The sequence below is a fragment of the Ostrea edulis genome, chromosome 6 (genome assembly GCF_947568905.1).
Source record: "Ostrea edulis chromosome 6, xbOstEdul1.1, whole genome shotgun sequence".
Classification (NCBI taxonomy): Eukaryota; Metazoa; Mollusca; class Bivalvia; order Ostreida; family Ostreidae; genus Ostrea; species Ostrea edulis.
In genome coordinates, this window is record NC_079169.1 from 39,359,801 (window position 1) to 39,386,176 (window position 26,376).

At 34.3% G+C, this 26,376-nt stretch overlaps 1 protein-coding gene across 1 annotated transcript in view; it reads right to left on the minus strand.

Annotated features, from left to right (window-relative positions):
• Positions 1–1,721: 1,721 nt before the first annotated feature.
• LOC125646539 (collagen alpha-1(I) chain-like) overlaps positions 1,722–26,376 on the minus strand; it is a 168,684-nt gene continuing 144,029 nt past the window's right edge. The window contains exons 41-48 of the mRNA XM_048872887.2: positions 21,830–21,874; positions 21,591–21,653; positions 21,458–21,484; positions 21,164–21,296; positions 14,584–14,690; positions 11,693–11,767; positions 6,499–6,696; positions 1,722–2,451 (exon numbers count right to left, since the gene is read on the minus strand). Coding sequence (XP_048728844.1) covers positions 2,287–2,451; positions 6,499–6,696; positions 11,693–11,767; positions 14,584–14,690; positions 21,164–21,296; positions 21,458–21,484; positions 21,591–21,653; positions 21,830–21,874 — 813 coding nt within the window. The 3' untranslated portion in view covers positions 1,722–2,286. The remainder of the gene's footprint in view (positions 2,452–6,498; positions 6,697–11,692; positions 11,768–14,583; positions 14,691–21,163; positions 21,297–21,457; positions 21,485–21,590; positions 21,654–21,829; positions 21,875–26,376) is intronic.

Genomic DNA, 26,376 nt, shown 5'->3' on the forward strand with positions numbered 1-26,376 from the left:
CGCAATGTCGAAACTAAAATATGAGAGAGAGAGAGAGAGAGAGAGAGAGAGAGAGAGAGAGAGAGAGAGAGAGCTATATAAATTCATAATTGTAGTGATTTCTATTGATGTTCTACCATAATAAGGAAGTATTGAATGTCAAACAATAATCGCAATTTTGGAATCCGCGTTATGGCTAAATTAAGGATTTCAAGGTCAGGGCCCTGAAACGAGGGAAACGAATTGTATGTATTTAATCATACAAAAAAAAAAAAAAAAAAAAGATATCTTATCGGATGAATTTTGGCGAGTTGGCTGTGGATACTGATTCTAACTGAGGATTTATCCTGGATTCATGCGCGTGAAATCATTCAAATTATTCATTCCACCTGGACGGAATGATTTCAAACGATGCATCCAGGATTTTTCTGTGCTCTTTCTCTCTGCATCGGTCCATATTGGGTTATGATCAATAACAACCACTTGCATGTCTTGCCAAGTGTGACCTTCTATGTTGAAGTGTTCCCCTACGGGTTCGGTCACGCGTTTGGTTTTGATGGTTGATCGGTGGTTGTTGGTCCTAAGTCTGATGTTTGTAGTTTCCCCAACATATTGTTGTCCACATTGTTTACAATTGATGAGGTATATGCAGTTGTTGGTTTTACAGGAGAGTTGACCCAATATTTTGTACGTTTTGCCTGTAGTGAAGCTTTGGAACGTTTCTGAATCGTGGCTAAATTTGCAAAGCAGACATCGCTTGTCAGAACAAGTTGAAAAGCCTCCATTGGGTAGGCGGTTGTCTAATCTGGCCCTTACCACCAAATCCTTGATATTTCTGGGTCGTCTGAAAACACCATTGGTGGCTCCCCAAATTCTCTTGCCAATCTAGGATTATCCAAGAGTTTAGGAAAGTTATCCTTTAGGATTTTGTTTAGGTCCTTCAATGTAGGGTGGTAAGTGGTGACCAGAGGTACTCTACAGCATTTCGTTTTCTCCCTATTGAACAGATACTCCATTTACATTGATGGTGACATATCCCCCTGGACCCCCACAACTCTACACATTTAAAAATGTTTGATCAAGTTCTGGAGTCCTGCAAAATATGGGACTTGGATGAAAATCATTAATTCACTTATAAGCTCAGAGCAGTGGATGTTGTGCAACATACTTTAGACTAAATTGTGAATTTAAGGGAAAACAAGTACATGTACTCCTTGTACATGTAGTCTTGTTTACATAACAAGGAATTGTGAGCACTGTACCTTGACAACTGATATTCAAATTTTTACTAACTATTAGAAATACCTTAGTCAAGCATTCTAAACATTAAAAATGAAAATAAAATTTGAAAATTGTAATTTTTGGATGAAATAGCAAATGCAATTTAAGCTTTAGCTATGAAATGTTGTATGAAGTGTCTAGATAACTACAGAATGACTCAGCAGTTTTGAAGCCATAAATATCAATGGCATTTTATCGTGCCTATTTGATTTCCAGTGTACATTTCCTCTCGGATGCAAGGTTCAGACTTCATGGATATCATATACAACACATCACTAAGATAGTGTTGGTTTTGAACACCATGCACCACAGTTCAAGGTCACCATGGCAAATTTTGCTTTTTGCATAAGAATTCAAATGTACAGACTAGATACAGACCCAGAAATTAACAAAACAAAAAAAAAACCTGAGATGCATCTGCGGTAAGCAAGCAACTGCAAGCATTTAATACAAAAAAATTCTGATATTTTCGTTTGATTTATTCAATTTCTGCCTGAACATGTCGTTAATCATTTATGCAGAGTCGTCACAAAATGTGATAGTTTTTATATTCCAGAGGTAGAGGAATCTCAATGAATATGTTTTAATGAAGGCATCTTACATAAAACAAAACATAAATAAAACAAGCATACATCACAGATTTGCAATAATAATCCTTTCACCCACTTCTTCGGAATGATCACGTTGTCATATGAGCGAAAAATCAGAAACACACACATAACACTCAAAAAGTATATAACATGATTAGAATGGAATTGTATGAATCGAATACGAATCCGTAAAAGTCGCTATGATAAGGTTACCGTAAATATATCCGAAAGTTTAACGGTGGTACATAATCTTAAGACATTATAAAACTCCATGGCTCGTCATACGGTCTTTTGTTTAGGCATGTCTATCCGTTGACACCTGCTATACCACACACCAGATGAAGTACGGAATTGCCGTTGGAAAGATGTAAATTGCCTTTATGTGGATTGGTGCCATAGATTCAAGAAGTGCCATGATTTGGAGTAAATTATGTTATTATCCTAAATACCCGTCGTCATGGAAACATACGTCATGTACCTTGATTCCAAATTCTTGGTCTTCGTTTCCTACATCATTAAGCTGAATATCTGCTATTGGCAATAATTCAGTTCTCTTTGTTGATATTGTAATTGTAGCTTGAGACCAAAGATTGTTTTTATTCTGTAAATAGATTGAAACAATCAATTAAATGCAAAATAAGTGCTGAATGCGCAGTTTCATCAAACTTAAACAAAACATTGATTAACTAGAGATTGCTTTGTGAAAAACAAATGTCTTCCCAGCTCCCCAACATTGGAATGCTCCAAATGAAACCTCCTCCCTTTAATGCAAAGTGAAGATAACGAACAGTGATCAATCTCATAACTCCTATGTACTGCATGGTAAGGAAGAGAAAGCATGAGCAGGAACATAAACAATATGAACACCGATAAGCCACATAGGAGAAGTGTTCACAAACTATTTTACACCATCCACTCATCAGATCCACTATTAAAGACAACAATTGGATACTCCTGTCCCTGTAAAATGCACATCTGCAAATGGCATTGAAGTATCCTACAAAATGTCAAGTCTATCGGATAAGCCATATGGGAGAAGTGTTAACAAGTTATTTTCACATCCTCCACTCCTCTTAGATCCACTATAACTTTTAGTAAAATAATTGTATCCTCCTGTCCCGACAATATGCACATCTACAAATGGCGATGAAGCATTGTACAAAATTTCAAATCTATCCGAAAAGCCATGTAGGAGAGGTGCTTACAAGCTATTTTATATCCTCCACCCCTCTTAGATCCACTATAACTTTTAGAAAATAATTAGATCTTCCTGTCCCGGCAACATCTACTAATGACAATGAAGTATTGTACAAAGTTTCAAGTCTATTCTATAAGCCATATAGGAGGAGAAGCGTTCACAAGATTTAGTGACAGACGGACATATTTTCTGTAATAGACTGAGTATGTATTTCCTCTGGCTAGTGATATCCTTTTTCTTACCGGCCAAGGTAAAATTACGTATAACAAAGCGTATGCTACATATATGTTTACAATGCAAGTCCACTGAATTCATATCTTCACCTATAAGCTTAATGCTACATATATGTTTACAATGCAAGTCCACTGAATTCATATCTTCACCTATAAGCTTAATAAGGCAGCAGAATTACACCACAAACTTCTGATGCATTTTCCTTATCATGCCACTTTTGTTATCAAACATCTCAATTTCTTTTGTGACATAATATTTACTGTAATGATTTGCACATTGAAATCAGTTTTTGCTTCTTTGATTTTATCATCTTTTATATTGAAAGTAAAAATAACGAACAGTGATCAATCTCATAACTCCTATAAGAAATACCAAAAAAAAAAAAGAGTTGGGCAAACACGGACCCCTGGATATACCGAAGGTGGGATCAGGTGTCTGTGAGGAGTAAACATCCCCTGTCGTGCAATTCAAGAATTATTTACTCATATATGAGGGTTGTCCCAAAAAGTCGTAGACAATGTTAACTAATAACTTTGGAAATACGCATGAGATCCAAAATATTTTTTTACATGAGAAAACGTTTACCTATTCTAAAGAAAAATGTAAAATTTGAAATAAGTTATAAAAGAGATAAATGAAAGGATCAATCTCATAACTCCCATAAGCAATACAAAATAGAGAGTTGTGAAAACACGGACCCCCGGATATGCCAGGTGGGATAAGGTGCCTAGGAAGACTAAGCGTCCCCTGTTGACCGGTCACACCCGCCATGAGTCCTATATTTTGATGAGGTAAACGGAGTTATCCGTAGTCAAAATCAGCGTGCCAAGAACGGCCTAACAATCAGAATGAAACACGCCAGAGAGCATTTGACCCAATGATAGGTTGTATTGGCAAACTAGATCGTTATAACGACCATAGAATGCGCGAAATGCTGATTTTAAACGAGACTGTTGGAACCCCTACGCCATCAACTTGTTTGTCAGTACCCTGTTTTGATTTAAAAAACTGACCATACGCAGAACAAGCTCTTGCGTATCGAATCAGTTGAGAGATGTAAACACCATATGCAGGTGATAATGGAATATTGCTACATAAATATGGGAAGTTGACGATGGAGAAGCTGATATCACCCCGTTTGTCATAAAGCTGGGTTGTTAATTTGCCGGTAATATCTACTTTCATGCAGATATGAAGCAGACGTAGACGACTCTGTGGTGTCTTTTATTTCGAGGATATATTGAATCGACGTATGAATGAAAATTATTATTGTTAATAGACAATACGTCGTCGATATATCTAAATGTCGAATTGAAGGCCACAGTAAGATATCTTTTCTTCTCACGTAAAAGTTTTTGAATAAATTCTGCTTCATAGGAATATAAAAACAGGTCAGGTAACAATGGAGCACAATTCGTGCCCATCGGGATTCCAACAGACTGTTGGAAGACCTGATCACCAAAGACTACGAAGATATATGGTCAATGAGGAACTCCAGCATATTTTTTATTTCAAATTCCGAGTACTTGTGCGTGGTATCAGAGTGGCGTTTAACAAAGTAATTTTTGGATGACTGATAACTAGATAGGAATATTTGCGTTTTCCATTTTTGTTTAAAAAGCAACTGTCTATGATGTCAAGGAATGAGGGATTATCATATTAAGAGTTGAAAAGTCATAGGTTTTGAGGTTGTTGATTTGAGAAAAGTTTTGTGATTTCAAGTTTACTAAAGTTCTTTAGATTGTTTTAGAATCCACATTTGATTAACACCACTTCTGGCATATGTAGTCGCACAGTACGTTTGAAGTTTCTCCTTCACAGCTGTTAATATTTTGGTGAGGAGCAAAAATAGTGGCTTGGTAGAACATTTACTGGGTCCAGCAATGTATCTTTCTTTGGTTTTTTTATGAAGTTTAGGAATTCAGTATAGGTACGGTAACTCATATTCATTCGACCCATTGACTGGGATATTAAATGTGTCTAAAACTGAAGGATGGTTTTGAAGAATTTCGTCTTTTGAAAGGGCATTTGGAGTATAGGTACAATTACCAAAAGTGGAAGTAATGCCAAGTTCGTTTAAAATACAGTTGTAATGATGAGCTTTGTAAACAAAGACAATGTTTTACAAGCTTTGTCAGCTTGAACCAAAATATATTCCTCATGTAACCTATCTAATTCTTCTATCACTCCTGGTTTACTAAACATAGAAGGATAGATGGTACGTACTTTTGTTTTCATATGTCTAATGTGGGATTTTAATATTCCTTTTATACTTTTAATTTATTCTGACAATGTATCGAGTTCTTCTTTTTCATATTTAGCCCATCGTCTGGCATAATCCTCGGCAGAATTCATGATAATTCGATAGACTGATATATTCATAATCAACACTGCACAATCAATAAACTGATCTATTCATAATCAACACTGCACAATCAATAAACTGATCTATTCATAATCAACACTGCACAATCAATAAACTGATCTATTCATAATCAACACTGCACAATCTATAAACTGATCTATTCATAATCAACACTGCACAGTCAATAAACTGATCTATTCATAATCAACACTGCACAATCTATAAACTGATCTATTCATAATCAACACTGCACCATCAATAAACTGATCTATTCATAATCAACACTGCACAATCTATAAACTGATCTATTCATAATCAACACTGCACAGTCGATAAACTGATCTATTCATAATCAACACTGCACAGTCGATAAACTGATCTATTCAGAATCAACACTGCACAATCTATAAACTGATCTATTCATAATGGCCTCGTTAAGTCTCTACTTTCGGATGTGAATTCGAACGATATTGTCATATGAACGCCTTTTATGGAGGAGAGTTTCTTCTGCATTTCATGTAAGGATTTTTCAAATTCAAAAATAAAAATGTTTATTCATGTCACGGGAAAGTGATCGGAATTCAAAAGTCAATATACTAGTGTTCCTGCTAGACTGAATTCATCAACACAAAGCTTACTTATGACATGCGCGAAAGAGTCTAGAAAAGCATTTATGCTAATATATGCCTGCGTTAGATTTCTCATTTACAGTACACACTTTCAACTTGAATTTTAAATGTACATTACGTGTCTTCGACTAACATTTTGATTACGTTTATGATAAAATAAGATTATATTATTTACATGATAATTAAACAAACACGATAAACAAGATATATGTGTTGACTTACTGAACAATTGTTTTCTATTGCTATCGTTGTTCCATGCAGTGGATGGATGAGAGAGGAACTAATTGTTAAGCCCTCAAACGAACGAAATTTAGCGCCTTGAGGATCCACATTTCTGCAGAATATGGTGATTTTCTGTTTCGCTATGCTGCTCCTCATTTGCAACCATTTCAAATGTTTCCTGGATACTTTGTAGTTAAACTAAAATAAAATGTAATAATTTTATATTCATATACACAGCATCCTTGTACCTGATATGATTTTTCGTAGATTGTTTCAGACATTGTATCTAAGTAAAGTAGAATCAAAACTTGTATTAATACAAATAATTACATTTACGGTAATGTTTGTTCTAAAAGATATCAATCTTCACCACTCGCAGATAACAACTTGTATTACATTAACAGGCATCAAAGAAATACGTTTTATTGATTGATTGATGTTTTCCGCCACACTCAACAATTTTTCAGTTATCTGGTGGCGCCCAGTTTTTATTGGTGGAAGATAGAACCCAGATACAATGTACCTGGGAAGAGACCATCGACCATCCGAAAATAATAAACAACTGGGAAACTTTCTCACTTACCAGCGCGAGCGGGATTCGAACTCGCGCCGACAAGAGTGGAGAAGGCCCTGCAATACGTTTTAAAGAGAAGATGTAGTGCTTATTTGTCACCAGTTGATTTCTATGTCTCCGGATAACCGCCTTTTATGAGCTGAGTTTCAGAACAAGTCTTCCCCCATGAGATATCACACAAGGAGCTAGTTTAGCTTGATGTTTTATGGGGTTAAATATTACTTCAGTTTTACAGTTATTGAACTGGCCGATATTCATCTGTTGAACCGGCCAGACTCAAAATTAAAGAAAACATTCTGAACTGCTTATAAAAATACAAGTATTACATCTTGTTAATGTTGCCAAGGTAAAGCCATATTTCATGTCAATGCGAAATGCACACGCATAGCACTAATCAGTACATTGTACTTTAAGCATTTTGATTTATCTGCATGACACACAATATACATTATTATCATATATTTTCAATTTCATCTCTTCTTTTTTCTTTAAAAGTTTGCGGGCATATATCACACGATATATGCCCGGAAACATTCCGGCCCGCAAACATTACGTCACAATCAAATTTCTACGCCGTCAATTTTCAAATTTTTCGTGTTTTTCATCTTTTACTAAGTTAAATCGATAAAGTTATTGTTAAAAATAAAATTATTGTTAGTTTCTAAATGAAATTGAAAGTATATAATAAAAAGGTTATAGACTTTGTATGGGAAATATGACGACCTCGTTTTTTGTCGCGAACGGACCTCGCAAGCTCGGTCCGTCTACGCGCCAAAAAACTCGGTCGTCATATTTTCCCATACAAAGTCTATAACCTATAATAATGGTATTACAGACTACATGTATCATACATTTCTTATAAAATGCATATTGGTCATTATAACTTTTGATTTTCACTCACTAGTTTATATGAACGAAACAAGACTTGTCAATGCAAAAATAAATATGCATAGAATTCGTGCATTTAGTTTGGATGTCAACGTCCCCTTGGGAGCGATTCTTTCATTTAGAGGTATCACCAACTTGGGGTGAAGTGAGACTTTAAAGTACCATTTAGCAATGAGGGTTCTTTATCGTACTAACACATTTAATACACCTTGTGAGACGGAACCACGGAAAGGTATATTTTGAAAGATACAACTTGTTTGCGGCTCTCGATAGTATGTCATCCGTGTGCACAATAAATACTGATTGTATGAGTCGCTTATCAATTTTTCATCTTTATTGAGTTTCAGAAATGACTTGAAATAGTTGCATAAGTATATAAACCAATCGTTACAATGTATTATTGATTTGAACTGAACGTTTGGCGTCTTATTTCTAATCAACCAGCATATCGTATGGCCTCACCATAAATATAAACAGTTCAAAGGATTTATTTTTATTTGATTCGAATCATTTCTAGCTTGTCCAGAAAAACCTATACATTTGGTATGTCGACGCTTCGGAATACCAATTATTGTTATGTACGTGACATTACTGAACATGTTAAAGTGTTAATAATGATAATAATAATCAAAGTACTGATGGGAGTTGATTTTATGAGAATTTTGGGATTGAGAATTACACTCAAAAGTCATAAAGTTACGCATAAACGTATGTTGTGTCTCTATAGAACAATTAACGCGGAATAGTTTATGTCTACTAACATATAGACACTTATAAGTTGTAATCCAACATATCATATACATTTAAAACTGCGCATTTTTGTCAAAATCTAGCACAAGAACATGTTTGAAAAACTCCACAAATATCTTAATAATTCTTGGGTTAATACTAATTTTTATTTTTTTTTTCTACTCTTAAAGTTTGACATGACTTACACAACTATTGCTTACAGTGCAAGAACTCGTACTTTATCTTTAAAATCGTGTATGATCTTACTTAAATGAAATTCGATTTCTAGAGTTCTATGCAAATAATTTACGAAAATCTTGACGTACATAACTTTGTAAGCATCAACAAATGACAGTAAAATAGCTAGTCTATAATTTATTCAATTTACAAAAATAGCTATGTGGTCTTCATTTTGCACACGAGAAACGGCGAAGACAACGAACAGTGATCAATTTCATAAGTTCTAAAAGGAATGCAAAATTTAGAGTTGCGCAAACACGGAGTCCTGTACTGTAACATATCAGAGGTTGGATCCTGCGCCTAGGAGGAGGGAGCATCCGCTGTCGACCAGTCACACCCACCGTAAGCCTTATACATGTATGCCGATCAATTAAACGCATAGGTGATTGTGTACATGACTCCAGGTCCCATTCCCCCTCTTTGTATTTTTGAACGGTATTTCAGGTGTATTTTTAATAAAGTATTAAACTTTATTCAAACGGAATCCACAAATCTCCCATAGCAACCTTTTTTTGAAATGTCATATCAGCGATCATAAGAGATGAATAAGGTGTGCAATTCAGCCGAAAAAGCAACTACCAACTGAATAGAACGGTCATTCTAAATCTACTTATGATTCTTGGATTAAACTTATCGCAAATTGGTGCGCAGTAATTCCTTTACGCCGTTCAATTGCATCGTGTTGGTCCCGTGTCATAGCAGGTGTGGCACCATAAAAATCCTTCCCTGTTCAATGGCCATAAGCGCCGAGCATTTGCCTAAATTTTGCAGCCCTTCATCAGCAATAGTGACGTCTCCATACCATGCATTTGAGTGAAAGATTTATGAGAGGGACTTTAAGCAATATTCAATCAATCAATCACCACCTACAACGAACGGAAGGTGTAGTGTTCTATATTTCTGTCGCGGCCCACTATTTTTAGAACGAAAAAACAAACATGAGACGAGGTTTCCGAATGCCATTTGATGATCAAAAAGTTAAGAGAATACCGGTGATAGTAAAAAGACGCTAGTTTACAAGTGTACAAACGGCCAGATAAGTTTAGGCTTATGGCATGGAAAATAGGGGGATTTTTATTTGGTGTCTGGGTGTCAGAAAATAAAAGTTAAAATGGTCATTTAGATTTGAATATAAAAGAAAACTAAAAATTTCCAATGTCTGGAAAATTTATTGGAAACATATCCAAATATCTTATCATTGTAGACTCTTAATCATGACTTGAGGCATAATGGTGTTGACAAAATGTATACTTGAAGGTTAGATAAAAACAGAAAAATGTTTGATTATGACCTAAAATGATATGGGGTTTGGGGATTGGAAGAGGCTAGTTGTTTTTAATTTTATTATCATTATTATGTGCACTGTACACAAGAAAGATGCATGTCTATCGCACAAGCGCTACTTGATGGCATAATATTTAACATAACGTTGTGATTGTTTTTATCAATTACCCAAAGAAATAACACTATTTCATTTTTATGATCGATTTGGATCTGAACACATGAAAAGGGGCTTGATGAAATAATTTGTTTATATAGAGTCACAGCTTTTAAAAATTGAATGCTATATGGAGCATTGCCAATTGCGCTTTCATGGTTCTTTCGGATTTATGAAAAAATTACATACCAAACAGCAAAATGCTCTGGAAGTTTTATTCATATTTTTGAATATGTAAGCCTTTCCATAAATGGCTTGGTCAGTTGTAATGAAATTATTATCTCTTTGGCCAGGTTAAACGCCTTTACTTGGTCCATGGTTGATTAAACGATATTCATTTGCCTATTTTCGTGAAGCTAATTGTTGATAGTATTTTAATGTTTGTTTCAACTTCATTTACAGAGTAGAGCGTGTGGTAATTGCCTAAACTCCCTTGAGTTAAAGGTTTGGAAATGTACTGTGCTCTGTTGAATATGGTTTTCTGAAGAAAAATCCTGGTCTACCACTAGATTTTATAGCATTTTAAGAGTGTCCTCTTTATTTCTAGATCACACATTGACTTCTAAACTTAATGTAACTAATAATCGAGTAAGATTTACGATTCGTGTTTAGTAATATTTTATTTGAAAGACATGCATATTAAAAAAAAAACCCACAACACATGGACTATGCTGTATAATCATAACACTATCCACTCGAATGTAAATTATCTTTTTAAAATAATAACTAATGATACTAATATAACATAACCATATCTACCCGGTATTCATGACTATTTAACATATTTTCAATGCAAATTTCACGATTCTGTTTGATATAACCATCATTCATTTTGTTGATGAAGTAAACGGAATTCCATCGCATTATGCTGGGGCATTAGAGCATACCCAAAATGTTTTGTGGCAAATATGGTAGAAAGTAAAATATGTGACCTGTTTACAGTCAGACGACATACAGACGGAGGGTCAAACTATCAGAAATGCCAATTCAAGCTTTCAGATCAGGCTCCGAGGTCATAAACTTCGTCAACCTCAATATTGATGCATGTGTATTTTCAAAAGGAACATAAAGTAATAAAGTGAGTTCGTCCAAGTTTTATATCCTATAGTCAGGTGAGCTTAGAATTAATACTTAAGCCCACGTATGCATACTGACAATATACTTACCTTTGTGATTGTGTACTATGTGTTTCATGTAAAAATTACGTACATGTATTTTGTTAGAGTTCTTGAAACATTCATACAGAGTAACCTAGCTTAAATAACATTTGTATATCCTTCGGCATACTTGAAAATCGGTATCGTTACAAGAAATAAAAGGAGTACCTCTTTTCCATCCAATATTTCATCAGCAAACCAAATTGGTTGACCTGACTGTTTAGTCCATCTCTGGTGTTCTTCCTGAAATTAATAAACATTGTGTTAATACAACTATTATAATATGTACACGCATCTCATAAAGATGAGTTTATATTACCAAAAACGTGTACATGTCTTTCATATACGAGGGTTGTCTGTAAAGTTCGCGGACAGTCCTTAATTTTAGGAATAAAAACGTCATTCGATGAAATAAAAGTTATATTTATCTAAATAAAATCAAATTGTTAAATCTTAATCTTATATCTAAATAAGGAAGTATCAGGACCCAGAACAGCAGAAAAATCACACGAGATTGTATAAATCAATCTAAGTTTTCACCCCCCTGATTTGCATTAAAATCGCGCTAAATTCATAACATTTACATTATGACGTAAGTAAGTAATCTTGTGTCATACCACACGGCTTTGAATTTCATCGTGGAAACACTGATTATGCAGAGCGGGTTTTCTGAAAAGTTGACAGATTCTGAACGCGTGGAGCAGCGTGCAGTATTAAAATGTGATGATAGCATCGGGAAAACACCAACAGAGACGCTAAGTTCATGAAGGAATCAAACACCCATTCAAAAGTAAGTCGCTCCTTGTTATTCAAGTGGCATAAGCGATTTCCTTATGGACGTTCGACTTTGGAAGATGATACGAGAGGACATGCCATCCTTACGGGCGTTTGAGGATGTTCAAAAGGAGGTACACGACGTCATCATTGCTGACCGACGTCTAACGGTATGTGAAGTTGCAGAAAAATGTTGAATATCTATATCGCATGAAATCTTGGTAAATGATCTGCACATGAACATGGTCTGCGCTCGATGGGTACCGAGATTCATCACGACTGCTCCGGGTGGTAATACATGAAATGTGTGATAGTTTAGATTTCTAACACTTGCATTTTCCTGAAAAATTTGTTTGCATGACAAGTAAAGTATAAATTGTATGTTGAGCCTTATTCTTTTTTTCCAAACAAAACACACAAACGAACTTTACGGAAAACCATCGTACATTGTATTTGAAACGAATTACAAAATCAAACAAGCGTTCCGCAAAGTAAGACATCACCTTGCAGTGTAGACTTTATTGACTTGATCCTTTCACACCAAAAATCTATAGGATTCTGGCGCTTCTGATCACAAAACTATACATGTATAGTTACCATTACTTCCTTTCGATGTGAATTGCAAGGGGGGAATATATATATATATATTTATATATTATTGATTGATTCCGCTTAGGTCTCCTTTCGATAAATCAAGTCATAACAAAACTTACTTAATTGCTTGCAAACAACATTGGAACAACAATAATGACAATTACAAAGCCTGGCTAAAATTCTGAAACTGAGTGGATAGCTGAACAATTCTGTTGTTCCTAGACTTGTCCAGTCTTCATGTTTCACCCTCACGGTCGGTCAAACTAACTGATAATTTTGGTATAGCTATAATTCTTGAAACATCTCTTCAGTGGAAAAAAATATATGCGCGTGCCCGAGTTGGCAAACAAAACATACACATGCTGGGAACAGGTGTTGCTAAAACGCGGAACGGAAAACGGAACAGAATGTAAGAAGTAGAATGATTACTGTAGCTAAAATAACACCAAACAAATCGGAAAAATACTTTATTAAAATTCTGCAACATAAATTGATTAAGCGAAGGTAAACGTCGGTATAATAATTTACAAAGCGATTCACAAGAATTTTGAAATGTCGGTGTTGACAGATGTGTTAGCGAGTAGCTACACCTACATGATGTATGGGTAGAGAATGGAAAGAACACAATACTCTAAATGCCCCCCCCCCCCCCGGTGGCAAAAGTCATTAACGCACATGTACATTTAAATTTGCGTGTAATATAGTGTATGTGTATGCTTATAACAGGGAGTGTGCTATGTATATAACAACAGCAATTCATGATCTTATTAAGTTATCAAGTCAGCAAGTTAAACATCTTGTGTTTAATATATTATTTTTGAAGCAACAGAGACGTTGTGACCGCAGCACTCCAATCCTAAATAGTGAGGACTTCTAGCAGTTTCCGCAGGATGTCGGTAAATGTACGAACTTTCACAGAAACTCATCCCAAATGAGGCAAACCTTTTATACACACCGGACTCATTCGCTTTAAAATTTGATGTGATACATAAATACATACATGTATTATAACAGGTGTAGAAATTACGAATAATAAAAGCAAGTACGATTTAAGAAGGCTTTGTAAGGGGAAAATTGTTGAAAAAAATTATTTTATCTTTTACAATGTTTTTTGGGGGGGGGGGGGTTATTCATTGAATATAAAATTTGAAAATTGAAGTCTTTTTCAGTATGATTGATTTTTAAATCTTTTTTCTTTGTTAATGTTTTTCATGGTAAGTTAATGCTTTTGAAATACATATGATATAAAATCCATTTGTGATAAATTCTGCAATTTACATATGAATCTTATATACATGTATATGCATTTGTGTTTACTAAAGAACAAACATAAATTCATAACCACTAATTATATCATCGTTCTTCATTGAAAAAGATAGCATTAAAGAATAAGCGTGTCGTTTATTGAGGATGAAAATCAAATGCGACACTGCATAATTTCCAATTTCAATGGTTTGTGTTAATTTCCTCTACCGAGAAAGGTTTTTCATTAGCGAATGATTTATCATTAATGGTTGTGATGGTGCATCATTAATGATATAATTTTTTTGCAAATGTATTCATTAACGCAAATTTATCATTAGTGGATTTTATATCATTAGTGGCAACCACTAAAACTTTGATAGTTCCTATAGTACGAATGTTTTCTATACTACGATTAGTTGTTTATGATTTAATCTTCCTTTACTTACGTCGTTTCCATCGGCATTGATGCATGTTTCACCAGTTGTCATGTTGCATCTTACTTGGGCGGGTTCTGTTGGTACATCGCGATCACTCGGGTCGATATAATATTCTCCTACAACGATAGAATTGAATATCAATTCAATATCATAAAATCTTTTTAAAAATGAAACATTGCCTTGTGAAAACACAATTTGATAATCTTTATTAATCATTTCTTAACTTTTCAAATTGAACATTTCTATTATCACAGTTAGATAACAGGGTACTATGATGCTTTTATAAAAGTTGGTTTTCAAAATTGCTTAAAGTGCAGCTAATGTGGCGTCACAATGCACTGTTTACATCGAATGCGTTATATTTTCCGCGTTAAATGAATAGGCAGATCAAACGTCTAAAGTCGTGTTGCAAGATATTAAAGCTGTATGGGTCGATGTTCATTAATTATTTTTTTTAAAAAGTGTACAGAATTTGCATATTACTTAGAACTTTTCGCCGAAAATTGCAAGCGATGCAGTTGGTTAAAAAGAAACACATGATACACCTTGTGAATAGTTTGTTTACAGGAAGTCAATTTTTTATTACATGTTCATGTATTTGAAACACTTGAAGCCTGTGCTTTGATTCTATACACAAGTACTCTGAAGTTGATATTAAAATGATACTGGAGTTTCTCATTGACAAGATTTCCGCAGTCTTTGGTTGTCAGAACAGTCTGGTGGAATTCCAATGGGCACGAATTGTCATGAGCTCTACTTGGAGAGAATTTAGGGCAATTGAATTAGCTTTAGCTTTATTTAGAGATAGTTTGAAGAATTGTGAAGTGAAATGGTTTACTGATAACCAGAGTTGCGTTAAAATCGTCGAGTCAGGTAGTATGAAACATCACTTACAAACTCTCGCTTACAATGTCTTTAAGATGTGTGTAGAGAACAAAATTTCATTAGATATTCAATGGGTTCCTAGGCTTCAAAACGAGAAGGCTGATTTGTTTAGTAATATCGTTGATCATGACGATTGGAGTGTAACTGTGGTGTTTTTCGAATTTGTTAACAACCTGTTCGAACCATTTACTGTCTATAGTAGACTTGCTCAAGTCTCTATGTTGTTTTTATTACATTATCATTTCATCCAGATTTTACTGTGTTTCTCTGCTCTCTACCATACTTAATGTCATGTTTGGCATTATCAAAAGTATTAAAGAGAACACTGATTATTAAACATAGAGACTTGAGCAAGTCTATGTCGATAGATTTGCAAATTATAATAATTGCAAGTTGGAAAGATATAATTCAAAATTTTGGAATCTTGGCTCCGAAGCTATCGACTGTTTCACTCAGAACTGGGAACACGAGAACAATTGATTAGTACCCCCTATTTGCTTAATAGTCCGCGCTATTAAACATCTTATAACCTGCAAAGCTTTTGGTGTTTTAGTTGTTCCTAATTGACCTTCCGCTGTTTTTGACCTTTTATTTTTGATAGAGATCTGATATATATATGGTATGTGAAAGATGCTTTATTATTCCAGGATTGTACAGACATACTGATTCAGGGTCAAAATAAAGCATGTTTATTTGGGCCAGATTATTTCACTTCCAGGATACTGGTAGTAAAGTTGGACGCCAGATCTTTACATTAAAAGTAGAACGCCGAAGTCCATATTGGTAAACTCATGATGAGTCCAGTGGAAATGTAAAACATTTCAAGGTGTATTGCAGATGAGCTGGGTCCTGGTACACAATATATGTGTAGTGGTTAGATGTATTGCAGATGATGTAAGGTCCTGATACATCTTATAGTCTTGGTGTATTGCAGTTGAATTGGGGATCCTGGTACACTATGAGCTGAATCTGATGTTTCATATTAATTGTCGTATTCTGTTATATACATTTTTCATACATATTTAAAGTGGGCAGTTAGATAGTGTTAGGATCGAAGATCAGCGGCTACAACAATTTCGGGACTTTCTACCAACTTTCTGTCTAAAATCAAGAGCGGACAATACATTAAATCAATAAAGGTACGCATTTAATTTCTTCTGTTGGTGGTGCAACGCTCTTCTGTCTTCCATTTCTTCGTTACCAGCAGCGGAAGAACACGTGGTATATCATATATAATCTCTAGCGCCAAGGATTCCAAGTCTTCTAGCAAAATTCATTAGCTACACATGCGATAAGCTGGGTTCATCAGTTAGCAGGTTTTAAAGATCCATGTGATTCTGCTTTAGTAAAATTAGCAAAGGAGGTGCAGATAGAGATACTTTCAAGCCCGTTGTTAAGAAGGAACCAATAACACCAGACCAGTTAAAATCATTGATTCAAAGATTTAAATCTAAAAATTTGTATATTATGCGAACTTTATTTATGTGTTTATTAAGATTTGCAGGGTTCCTCAGATTTTCAGAGCTCGCAAAAATAAAACTTAAAGACATCATTTTATGACATTTGTATGATAATTAACATAGTCAAAAGTAAGACGGATGTATATAAAGAAGGTCATAAGTTGTGTATTGTTAGAACTAATTGCGATACCTGTCCAGTTCACACATTAGAAGAATATATAAAATTGTTGGAAGTTGACGTTAATTCTTCAGTATATTTATTCAGATCATTGTCATTCTGTAAAAGTGCTGGAACATACAAGGTTAGGAGAGATAATCACCCTTTGTCTTATTCTAAGGCTAGAGAAATTGTTTTGTATGCCTTGGGAGAAATAGGGTTAGATAGAAGTAAATTCGGTCTTCATAGCTTGCGCTCAGGTGGAGCTACTTCAGCTGCAATTGCTGGTATCAGTGATATATTGTTTAAAAAGCATGGGCGGTGGCGGTCAGAAAAGGTTAAAGATGGCTATGTTAGAGAAAACATTCAGGAAAAGTTGTATGTAACAAAAAATTTAGGTATATGAAGTTTTATATTTAAGTTTTTCTTCATTGCTCTTCTTTGTCTTTCGAAATAAGTAAACTGCACTTTCAGAGCGCTTCATATCCTACACTACGTGTTTGTGTTTATTTTATAAATTATTTATGTTCGAACAAGAACATAGATGTATTTATTAAAGGTTCCAATAACACGTGTTCGTGTTTATTTATATCTGTAATCTATCGGGTAGTCTAATTGTCACCCTGTCAGGTGACATCTAAATATTCATTACACAGATTTTAACTGACCACCGTCAGTGAGTAGAATTTTGAAACCATTCGAAGGCTCTTTTAGTGCAGATAACTTATGACCCACCCACCCGCCCTTGCCTTACTCTAGTATTTTGATTTATCATTAAAAATTGTTTTATTTTGTAGAAAGGAAGATAATACTGTGTGAAGAATTGTTTATGTGTATCATTGTTTTTTTTTAAATAAAATACTTTCAGAGTGCTTCATATCCTAAACTACGTGTTTGTGTTTATTTTATAAATTATTTATGTTCGTTTGAGTAGAACGAATAAGAACATAATGTAATAATGATAAACATGTTAAGTGTTTGCTAATTAAACATGAGAAATTTTCTGAAAGTGTCATTTAGATGTGTTTGATATATATACCTGTAGTTCTCATACAGTGTATATTGAAATCCTTATGGGAGGCAAATCTAATGAAGAGAATATGCATAGATATAGATGGCATACAAATAATAGAATATGGACTTTCTTGGTATACCTGTAGTAGGAAATTTCTTAAATGACCCACCCTATTTTTGCATTTTTGTGATTATCTCCCTTTTGAAGGAGGCGTGGCCCTTCATTTGAGCAAACTTGAAAACCCTTCATCCAAGAAAGCTTTGTGTCAGGTTTGGTTGAAATTGGCACAGTAGTTCTGGAGAAGATGAAAATGTGAAAAGTTTATGCCGACGACGACAGACAACGGACAAATTTTGATCAGAAAAGCTCACTTGAGCCTTCGGCTCAGGTGAGCTAAAAAGTCTGGAAAACTGATAATCCATGCTATTTTTCTAAGTCCAAGGGCCACAACTTAGTGAAAAATCAACGGACCAAGAAGAAATTCAAACTTGATCTGTAACTTGTTATGGCAAAGCAAGTCTGGCAAACTGATAATTCATGCTATTGTTCTAAGTCAAAGTTAAGGTTCAATTATCACAACAAATAAATTCTACTTGTTTTGGCATAAACTTATGTAAAGAGTTGTCTATCAAAATGTAGAAGCTACCATATTGACAACCAAGTGGGTGGTGCAGGTTGATGTTTATGTAGCAATCACTTACTGCTTGTTTTCACAATAATCTGGAGTGTAAGAAATCTGTCAGCAGAATTTGTTTTGACAACCATTGGTATATACAAAAATGTATATGTAGTATTTGAAACCTAATCACAAAGCTTATCTTTATTCGATATCAATAAAATCCTTTTTAAAAAAAAATCTAATTCATATTTCACAAACGAATACAAATTCAATAATAAGTATTGTATTATCAACATTAAAATTTAAAGTTCGAAATTTATATAAATTCTCATAGAAAATATATCATTTTACACATATATTTTCTTAAAATTTACAAAAAGAACATTTTTAAAAAAATTTATATAAAAATGAATATTTATTTTTATTTTCGTATGAACTGTGATCTTTTGTCCCGTGACATTTTGTCCCAATTTCACAAAATTTCTAATCGTGACTTTTTGTCCTGTGATTTTCTGTCCTACAATCTCTGAAAATCACCAAGACACAATTCACGGTAACGAACCCCATTTTTTTAACGGAGAAGTAGGTATCGTCTTTTCAGCATAGGTGTTGTTTACCTGGAGTTCCCAAGGTGGGGATGAAATTGGGGTCGAGGGGGACCTCTAATTAGCCAACACCGGGACTTTGTAGCATTACTAATTAGATAATCAAAATGAATATTGAGATAGCAACCTAATTCAAACACACAACGAAATTAATATATGTTGATTTTAATTTCATTCAAATTAATACTTTTATTGACTTTTTTTAAAAATAAGTTATATTGAAATATGTCTAATCAAATTCTGCGACATAATCACATGACATCGTACCATTTGTACGCAAATATTCAAAATGTCCCCCCCCCCCCGACTATTGACTGGATATTCGGTTTTAAAATGTCATGTGAAATGTTTCACTCAGTCAATATCAAATGTTTGTTTTGGAAGGTCCACTCCGACTGCCCGTGAGCTGCATTAAGATAAGTACTACATGGATACATTTATATTATTTGTAATTCAGTAAGATGTTAAGGTGTTGTACTGTAATTGTATATGTGTGATTGTGGGTAGTTGGGGATATGTGTATAGGAGGACGTGTGCTCCCACGGCCGAACAGAGTTCTAGATCTATCAATGATCTCTCTCTCTCTCTCTCTCTCTCTCTCTCTCTCTCTCTCTCTCTCTCTCCCAATAAGAATGATGTTTTGTGTTAAATTAACCTCGCACGAAAATATATACATTGTTTAATATAAATGTAGTAATACATTACACAAAATTCACGGTGTAATTCATTGTGCCTTTTTAAAACTATCCAATCCTTGATGACTTTAAAATAATCATCTTCCTTGTGTACAATCAGTAATCTTGATAGATGAATTAACAATACATTGAATAAATGAAACAAACAAAGCAAAAACCAAAAACAACAACAACAAACAAAAACATGATGAATAAATCCATAACGGAATACTTGATTTTAAAAACAAACAAAAAAAACTCGTAAGCCGAATTTAATAATAAAATCGGGGGAGATAACTCGCATTTGTTTACGGTACAAAGCCGATTAATTTTTTTTAAACAAATGTTACCGCGACGGGGACAAGTAACTGATAGTCATCCCGTGATGAGAACGCGGTTTATCTGAGTTACCTCTAGATTACCGCGTTAGATTTTCCCCATCGCGGGAACGCGGAAAACAAGAGATCCGTGTTGCCTGTACTGTAACTAAGTGTAAAATCGACGGACCAAGACGAAATTCGAACTTGATCTGTAATTTGTTATGGCAAAGGATTGTACCAAATATCAAATAAATATCTGTAAGAATAGAGAAAAACATTGCGGAAAACTGAACTGACGGACAGGCAAACGGACGGAGCGCAAACCTAAAGTCCTTCGACTTCGCCAGTAGGGGACTAACTAAAGATATGTGTAATTGAATTAAACATGTAGAGAAAAGTACAGTTGATTTAAAGATAGATATAAATATTTAGATATATCTTAATTTTGCTGATCCATCACTGCGCATGCTACATGCACGTCGCTTTGAACTGCACATGTAAGAGTTTTTAATTCACAATCACATACACCATTTTATACACCTAGATGTATTTTTGTATTGTATTTATTTCTTGATGAGAGAGTACTGATCCTCCTCATGTACATACAATAAGGTCTGCTCATGAATAGTACTTAGCGAAGAGGTCCAAGTTTTTGAAAATTTGAATTGAGTCTTACACGGCGTTTTGAAACGCAATTTAGACCCTTCCTAAATGTTGGCGCAACTTAGTCGGACTAACTTGCGCCAAAATGTGTGCCTCTCTGAGAAACGAGCTCCTTGAGTCTGTAGCGGCGACGGGATCGAGAATATTAGGTGATACGAGTTGATCTCAAGCGATCACAGAAGGTGGCCTACCATTAACAAAATCTGGATTCTTTAGTTTGATATGCTGACAGTGTTGTCCAGGAGCTCTTCTTGTTCCCATGGGTCTCTTGACACGGTTTATCGCCTCACCCAGAGTATTCAAGTCTACGTATGCGTCACCATTCTGCATCACAACATATATAACACAGTCTTGTTGAAAATCGAAATAATGAGTTACTGAAACTATATTTACTTGTCTTTTCTTACCTATAGAAAATATTGCAAAAATGTAAACAGTTAAATCTTGGAACACGCTCAAATAAAAGAACAATAAACAGAACATACCGCCAAGTTCGGGTCGTCGTTGTTGTACTAGAAGAACAAGGTAAAAAAAACCAACAATTTAACATTCATATATAGGTGCAAAATAAGTTAGGAATGATTTAATGAATTAAGCATATAGATGCAGAGTACTTACATAAGGATCGGGACCTTTATTTTGGTTATAATTGATGTTAGATGGCCACACAGGAGCATAGCCCTAAAATACATAACACTTGTCCTTTGATTAAAACTATATATCGCCCTTCTCACTTCAAAAAAACCAAACACGTTATTGAAACGAAGAGACAACACAATTCATTATATGTTCAGATTTTTTATTAATGAAACGAAGTTGTGAAAAGAGATAAATATTATACATGTAAATCTACTTACAGGAGCTCCGGGCCTTCCAGGTGGACCAGGCGGCCCTTGTGGTCCCTAAAATGCAGAGTGAAAGTTGCCAGAAAATCAATTTAAAAAAAAACAAACTGATTTTCAATATGTGGATATAGATTACTATATATCAATTTAGAATCATTCAAATTCGTAACATTTATATTTTCCAGCCGAAAATCTTGTTTTGTTTGATGTTGGAGCGAACGTATACATATATGTATTGCAAGTTATTTGTAGTTTTTGTTGTCGTCATTTATATTTTGACTGTAGTAACACCTGACATCATGAAAATATATCCGTCTTAAAGCCACTGTCCTTGTAAATATGCAATTAAGAAAATAGTGATTTATCAACAAAAGATTACATCATTTTATTTTTTATATTCTATTGTACAATGGATGACTATCATGAAATGCATAATGATTATTGATGGATTGATTTCATGTGAATGATAATTGACACACTATCTCTCATACTTTTATGTACTATACTCATTATCGCTTGGTGGATCTCGCACCAATACATTTGTACATCTTTATGATATAGATCACCCTCTGATGGATTATTAAATACATGTAGAATACAATCTAAATAGAATTACCGAGTTTACAGGAAGTTACTATAACTGATTTAAAAGAATGGAAATTACAAGTCATTAAACAAATGAAAGGTGAAGATAACGAACAGTGATTAATCTCATAACTCCTATAAGCAATACAAAGTAGATAGTTGGGCAAACACGGACCCCTGGACACACCAGAGGTGGGATCAGGTGCCTAGGAGGAGTAAGCATCCCCTGTCGACCGGTCACACCCGCCGTGAGCCCTATATCTTGATCAGGTAAACGGAGTTATCCGTAGTCAAAATCAGTGTGCCAAGAACGGCCTAACAATCGGTATGAAACATGTCAGACAGCATTTGACCCAATGATAGGTTGTATTGATGAACTAGATCGTTATAACGACCATCGAATTTGCGAAATGCTGACTTCAATCGAGACTGTTGAAACCCCTGTACCATCAACTTGTTTGTCAGTAGCTTGCCTCGATTTAAAAACTGACTATACGCAGAACAAGCTTCTTCTCGGGTATAAGTTTTTGAATAAATTCTGCTTCATATGAATATAGAAACAGATCAGCTAACAAAGGAGCACAATTCGTGCCCATGGGAATTCCAACAGACTGTTGGAAGACCTGATCACCAAAGACCAAGAAGATATTGTCAAAGAGGAAGTCTAGCATAATTTTTATTTCAACTTCAGAGTACTTGTGCGTGGAATCAGAGTGGTGTTTAACAAAGTAAGTTTTTGGATGACTGATCACTAGATATTTTCCATTTTTGTTGAAGAAGCAACTGTCTATGATGTCAAAAAGTCTAGTCTTTAATTTATCGTGAGGAATGGTCGTGTATAGTATTGAAAAGTCGTAGGTTTTGATTTTATTGATTTGGGAAAAGTTTTGCGATTTCAAGTTTACTATAAGTTCTTTAGAATCCACATTTGATTAACACCACTTCTGGCATATGTAGTCACGCAGTAAGTTTGAAGTTTCTTCTTCACAGCTGTTAATATTTTCGTGAGGAGCAAATATAGGGGCTTGGTAGAGCACTTACTGGATCCAGCAATGTATCTTTGTTTGTAAGGGTTTTTATGTAGTTTAGGAATCCAGTTTAGGTACGGTAACTCATATTCATTCGACCCATTGACGGGGATATTAAATATTGATCATATGGTTGTACCTTCTTACGTTTGCATTTTCAGCAGTGCTTCACATATACGTTTCGTAATTTTGTGTTTATTGAATTGTTTGAAGTTCGCCCCTTGGCATCACAGACAACCCACTCCTGCTACTTATAATATCTGAGAGAGATGATTCTATATCTAATTTACAAAATATATACACTGTGCATAGAACATAATGTTGAAAATATAAAAAAAATATAGACCCTTTACTATAGGATTTGAATTATGTGCTCCTGTAAACATTCAAATATCTAGAAAAGAACGTCACCATCTATGTTAATTTTCAAAATACAGTTTCATAACTTAACGAAGAATTTGTGTAAGTATTGTATTGTTATTCGATGTGAGGGTGATTCGTGAATATAAAGAAAAACTTTACTCGTCATTCTAGATCCAATCATGAATTTTTCCATTGAATGTTTATTGCTGCATATTGAATGTAATCGCTATTGAATTTGGTCACCATTATTTTATGTTAAATCATCATTTACCACCATTTTCATTTAGTGAACTTTCGCAACAGGTCTTAAATTCGATTTGCTAGGTTAAAAAGATGGCTAGCATTAACAAATGTTATATATAAAAACAAGTATAGACAAATGAATATACTCGACGGTTTCTTTTATTACTTGACGGTTCTTTTATTTTTCAGGAGTATGCTCACACATATAGGTAAGTAAAAAAAACTTTCGATGACAATGGAATTCTCGCCATGCTGTCACACACTTCACAGCCATTGAGAATGGAAATGTGATACAGTTAATTACCGTACATTTAAGAGGATCATACAAGAATAGATACATATTGCATTTGAAATATTTTATATAAAGCCCGAATATAGCAATGAACTCTTAAAGTAGTTCATTACACTAAAGAAGGTGTTGTTCGTCTCATGTTAATTTCCCTACAGGTGTTGCATGAAAGATCGAAAAAAAGAGTTATTCAAATATATGATAAAACCAATTGGAACGCATGTCTTGATTCAATAATTGACAAAATTAGCCAAATCCCGAATTTCAGAAAAACTGCCTCCGTGAAACAAAATAAATTTAGCATGAACATGTTTTTCGAGTTTTACACTAAAAAACTGTCGCTTTGAAATTTTGTTTCAGGAGGGCATTTTTTTGTAAATTTAAAACAATCGAAACGACTTCACGGGTAATATTTTCAACTTTACCTGTACGTTAATTTTCCTTAGTAATGTATCGTCTACTGCGTGGTTCAGTGGGTAAGGTCGTCGACTCATATGTAAAGATGTTTTCTATTTTTAAAACGACCGGGTTCGACTTCCTCACGAACACATTTTTTTTTTCATATTTCGTTTTCCATCTAGATTTTTTTTCTTAATTGAAACACGCTTCTAGTTTTTATAAATGGTTCATGTCAAATCTATATTTATTACCAGGTGCCGAGTGGAAATAAGCTTCCAACCTGGGCCCTGTTTAGTTTGTGAATAGGACTCTCAACAAACACGCCGAATACAGCATGCAATACATGTGTTTTAATAGTCAAGGCTGCTAACGAGAACTTGTATGTTTTTCTGAAAGAAAGTTATTGACAAAGGCATGGTGCCTTTTACGAAAATCCGTTGTGAACTATGCAAAGCTTTGGAAGAAAAACTTTAAGACAAACAAGGTAAACAGTTTGAGTTTATATGTATTCCAGTAGCAAATTGCTATGTTGAATAAATTTTTACAGGTGCATGTACTTCGAATAATGTTGAACTTTATAAATGCGTATTAAACTTCCATATTTTGCTTTGTGGTCAGAGTCATGTACAGTTGCCAATTGTTGGTTGTAAAAAATAATACATACGAGTATAAGAGCTTCTGGACTGTAGTAGTATAGAATATTAAACATTTGATACACTCCTAACATGTAACCGTATGTATTTATCTGATACTCAGAAAAAGGAAGACAATTTAATTTTCACGATTTCAAAAAGGATCTTTAGACTACATGTATAATGTACTGACACATAAAATGTATTAGGCTTGTTCCTAGTACTAGGGGTATCCTTCAGGTATTTAAATGGCAAATACGCAATGAGTATAAATATGAATGAAGGTCACTTCTACGTCACGAGTGCTGACACGGAGCTCCGATTAAGGAAAATTCCCGCTTCGGTGCAATACCCTCTTTTTATTTAATGGCTCGTTAAAACACCTCTTATGAACCATCGAAAGTGATATTTTTATATGAATTGTTTTGTAATTTATCCCGGAATAATAGAAAGGTGATATGTTTGCAAATAAGATACTTTAGAGTTCAAATTGTGCTGTGATTTGATGTATAATATGAATATCTAAGAAAACATGCAAAAACGAGTTCTTATTTTTTACACAAAAAGATATCTATGAAAAGTAAAAACGTTATTTGCTAATATCTTTTAAATCTACGGATAAAATCGTTGAAAAAACATGTCAATTAGAAAAAAGATATATCGGAGAAATATATTTTAAAAAGAAATTGAAATGTAATGGTCAACATTCTGAAATATTACGATTTTTCAATATTTGAACCAAGTTCGATCGGAATTATAAAAAAAAAGTAGTCATAGAGAACATTGTAATCAGAAAACTACATTCCCTTGATCTAAAATGGTATACAAATTAAACAAATTGATAAAGGAAACTATTTTCTTTATGAACAGTGAATACAATTAGCAACAATATGATTATTTTCGTAATTTTTATCAATTTTGATCGGGATCGGTACTTTTTTCTCTCGTTTTGATATAGTGATTATATCTGAAAATTGGTCATTTCGTATCAATTTCCTTTATGATATATTTCTTCGATAT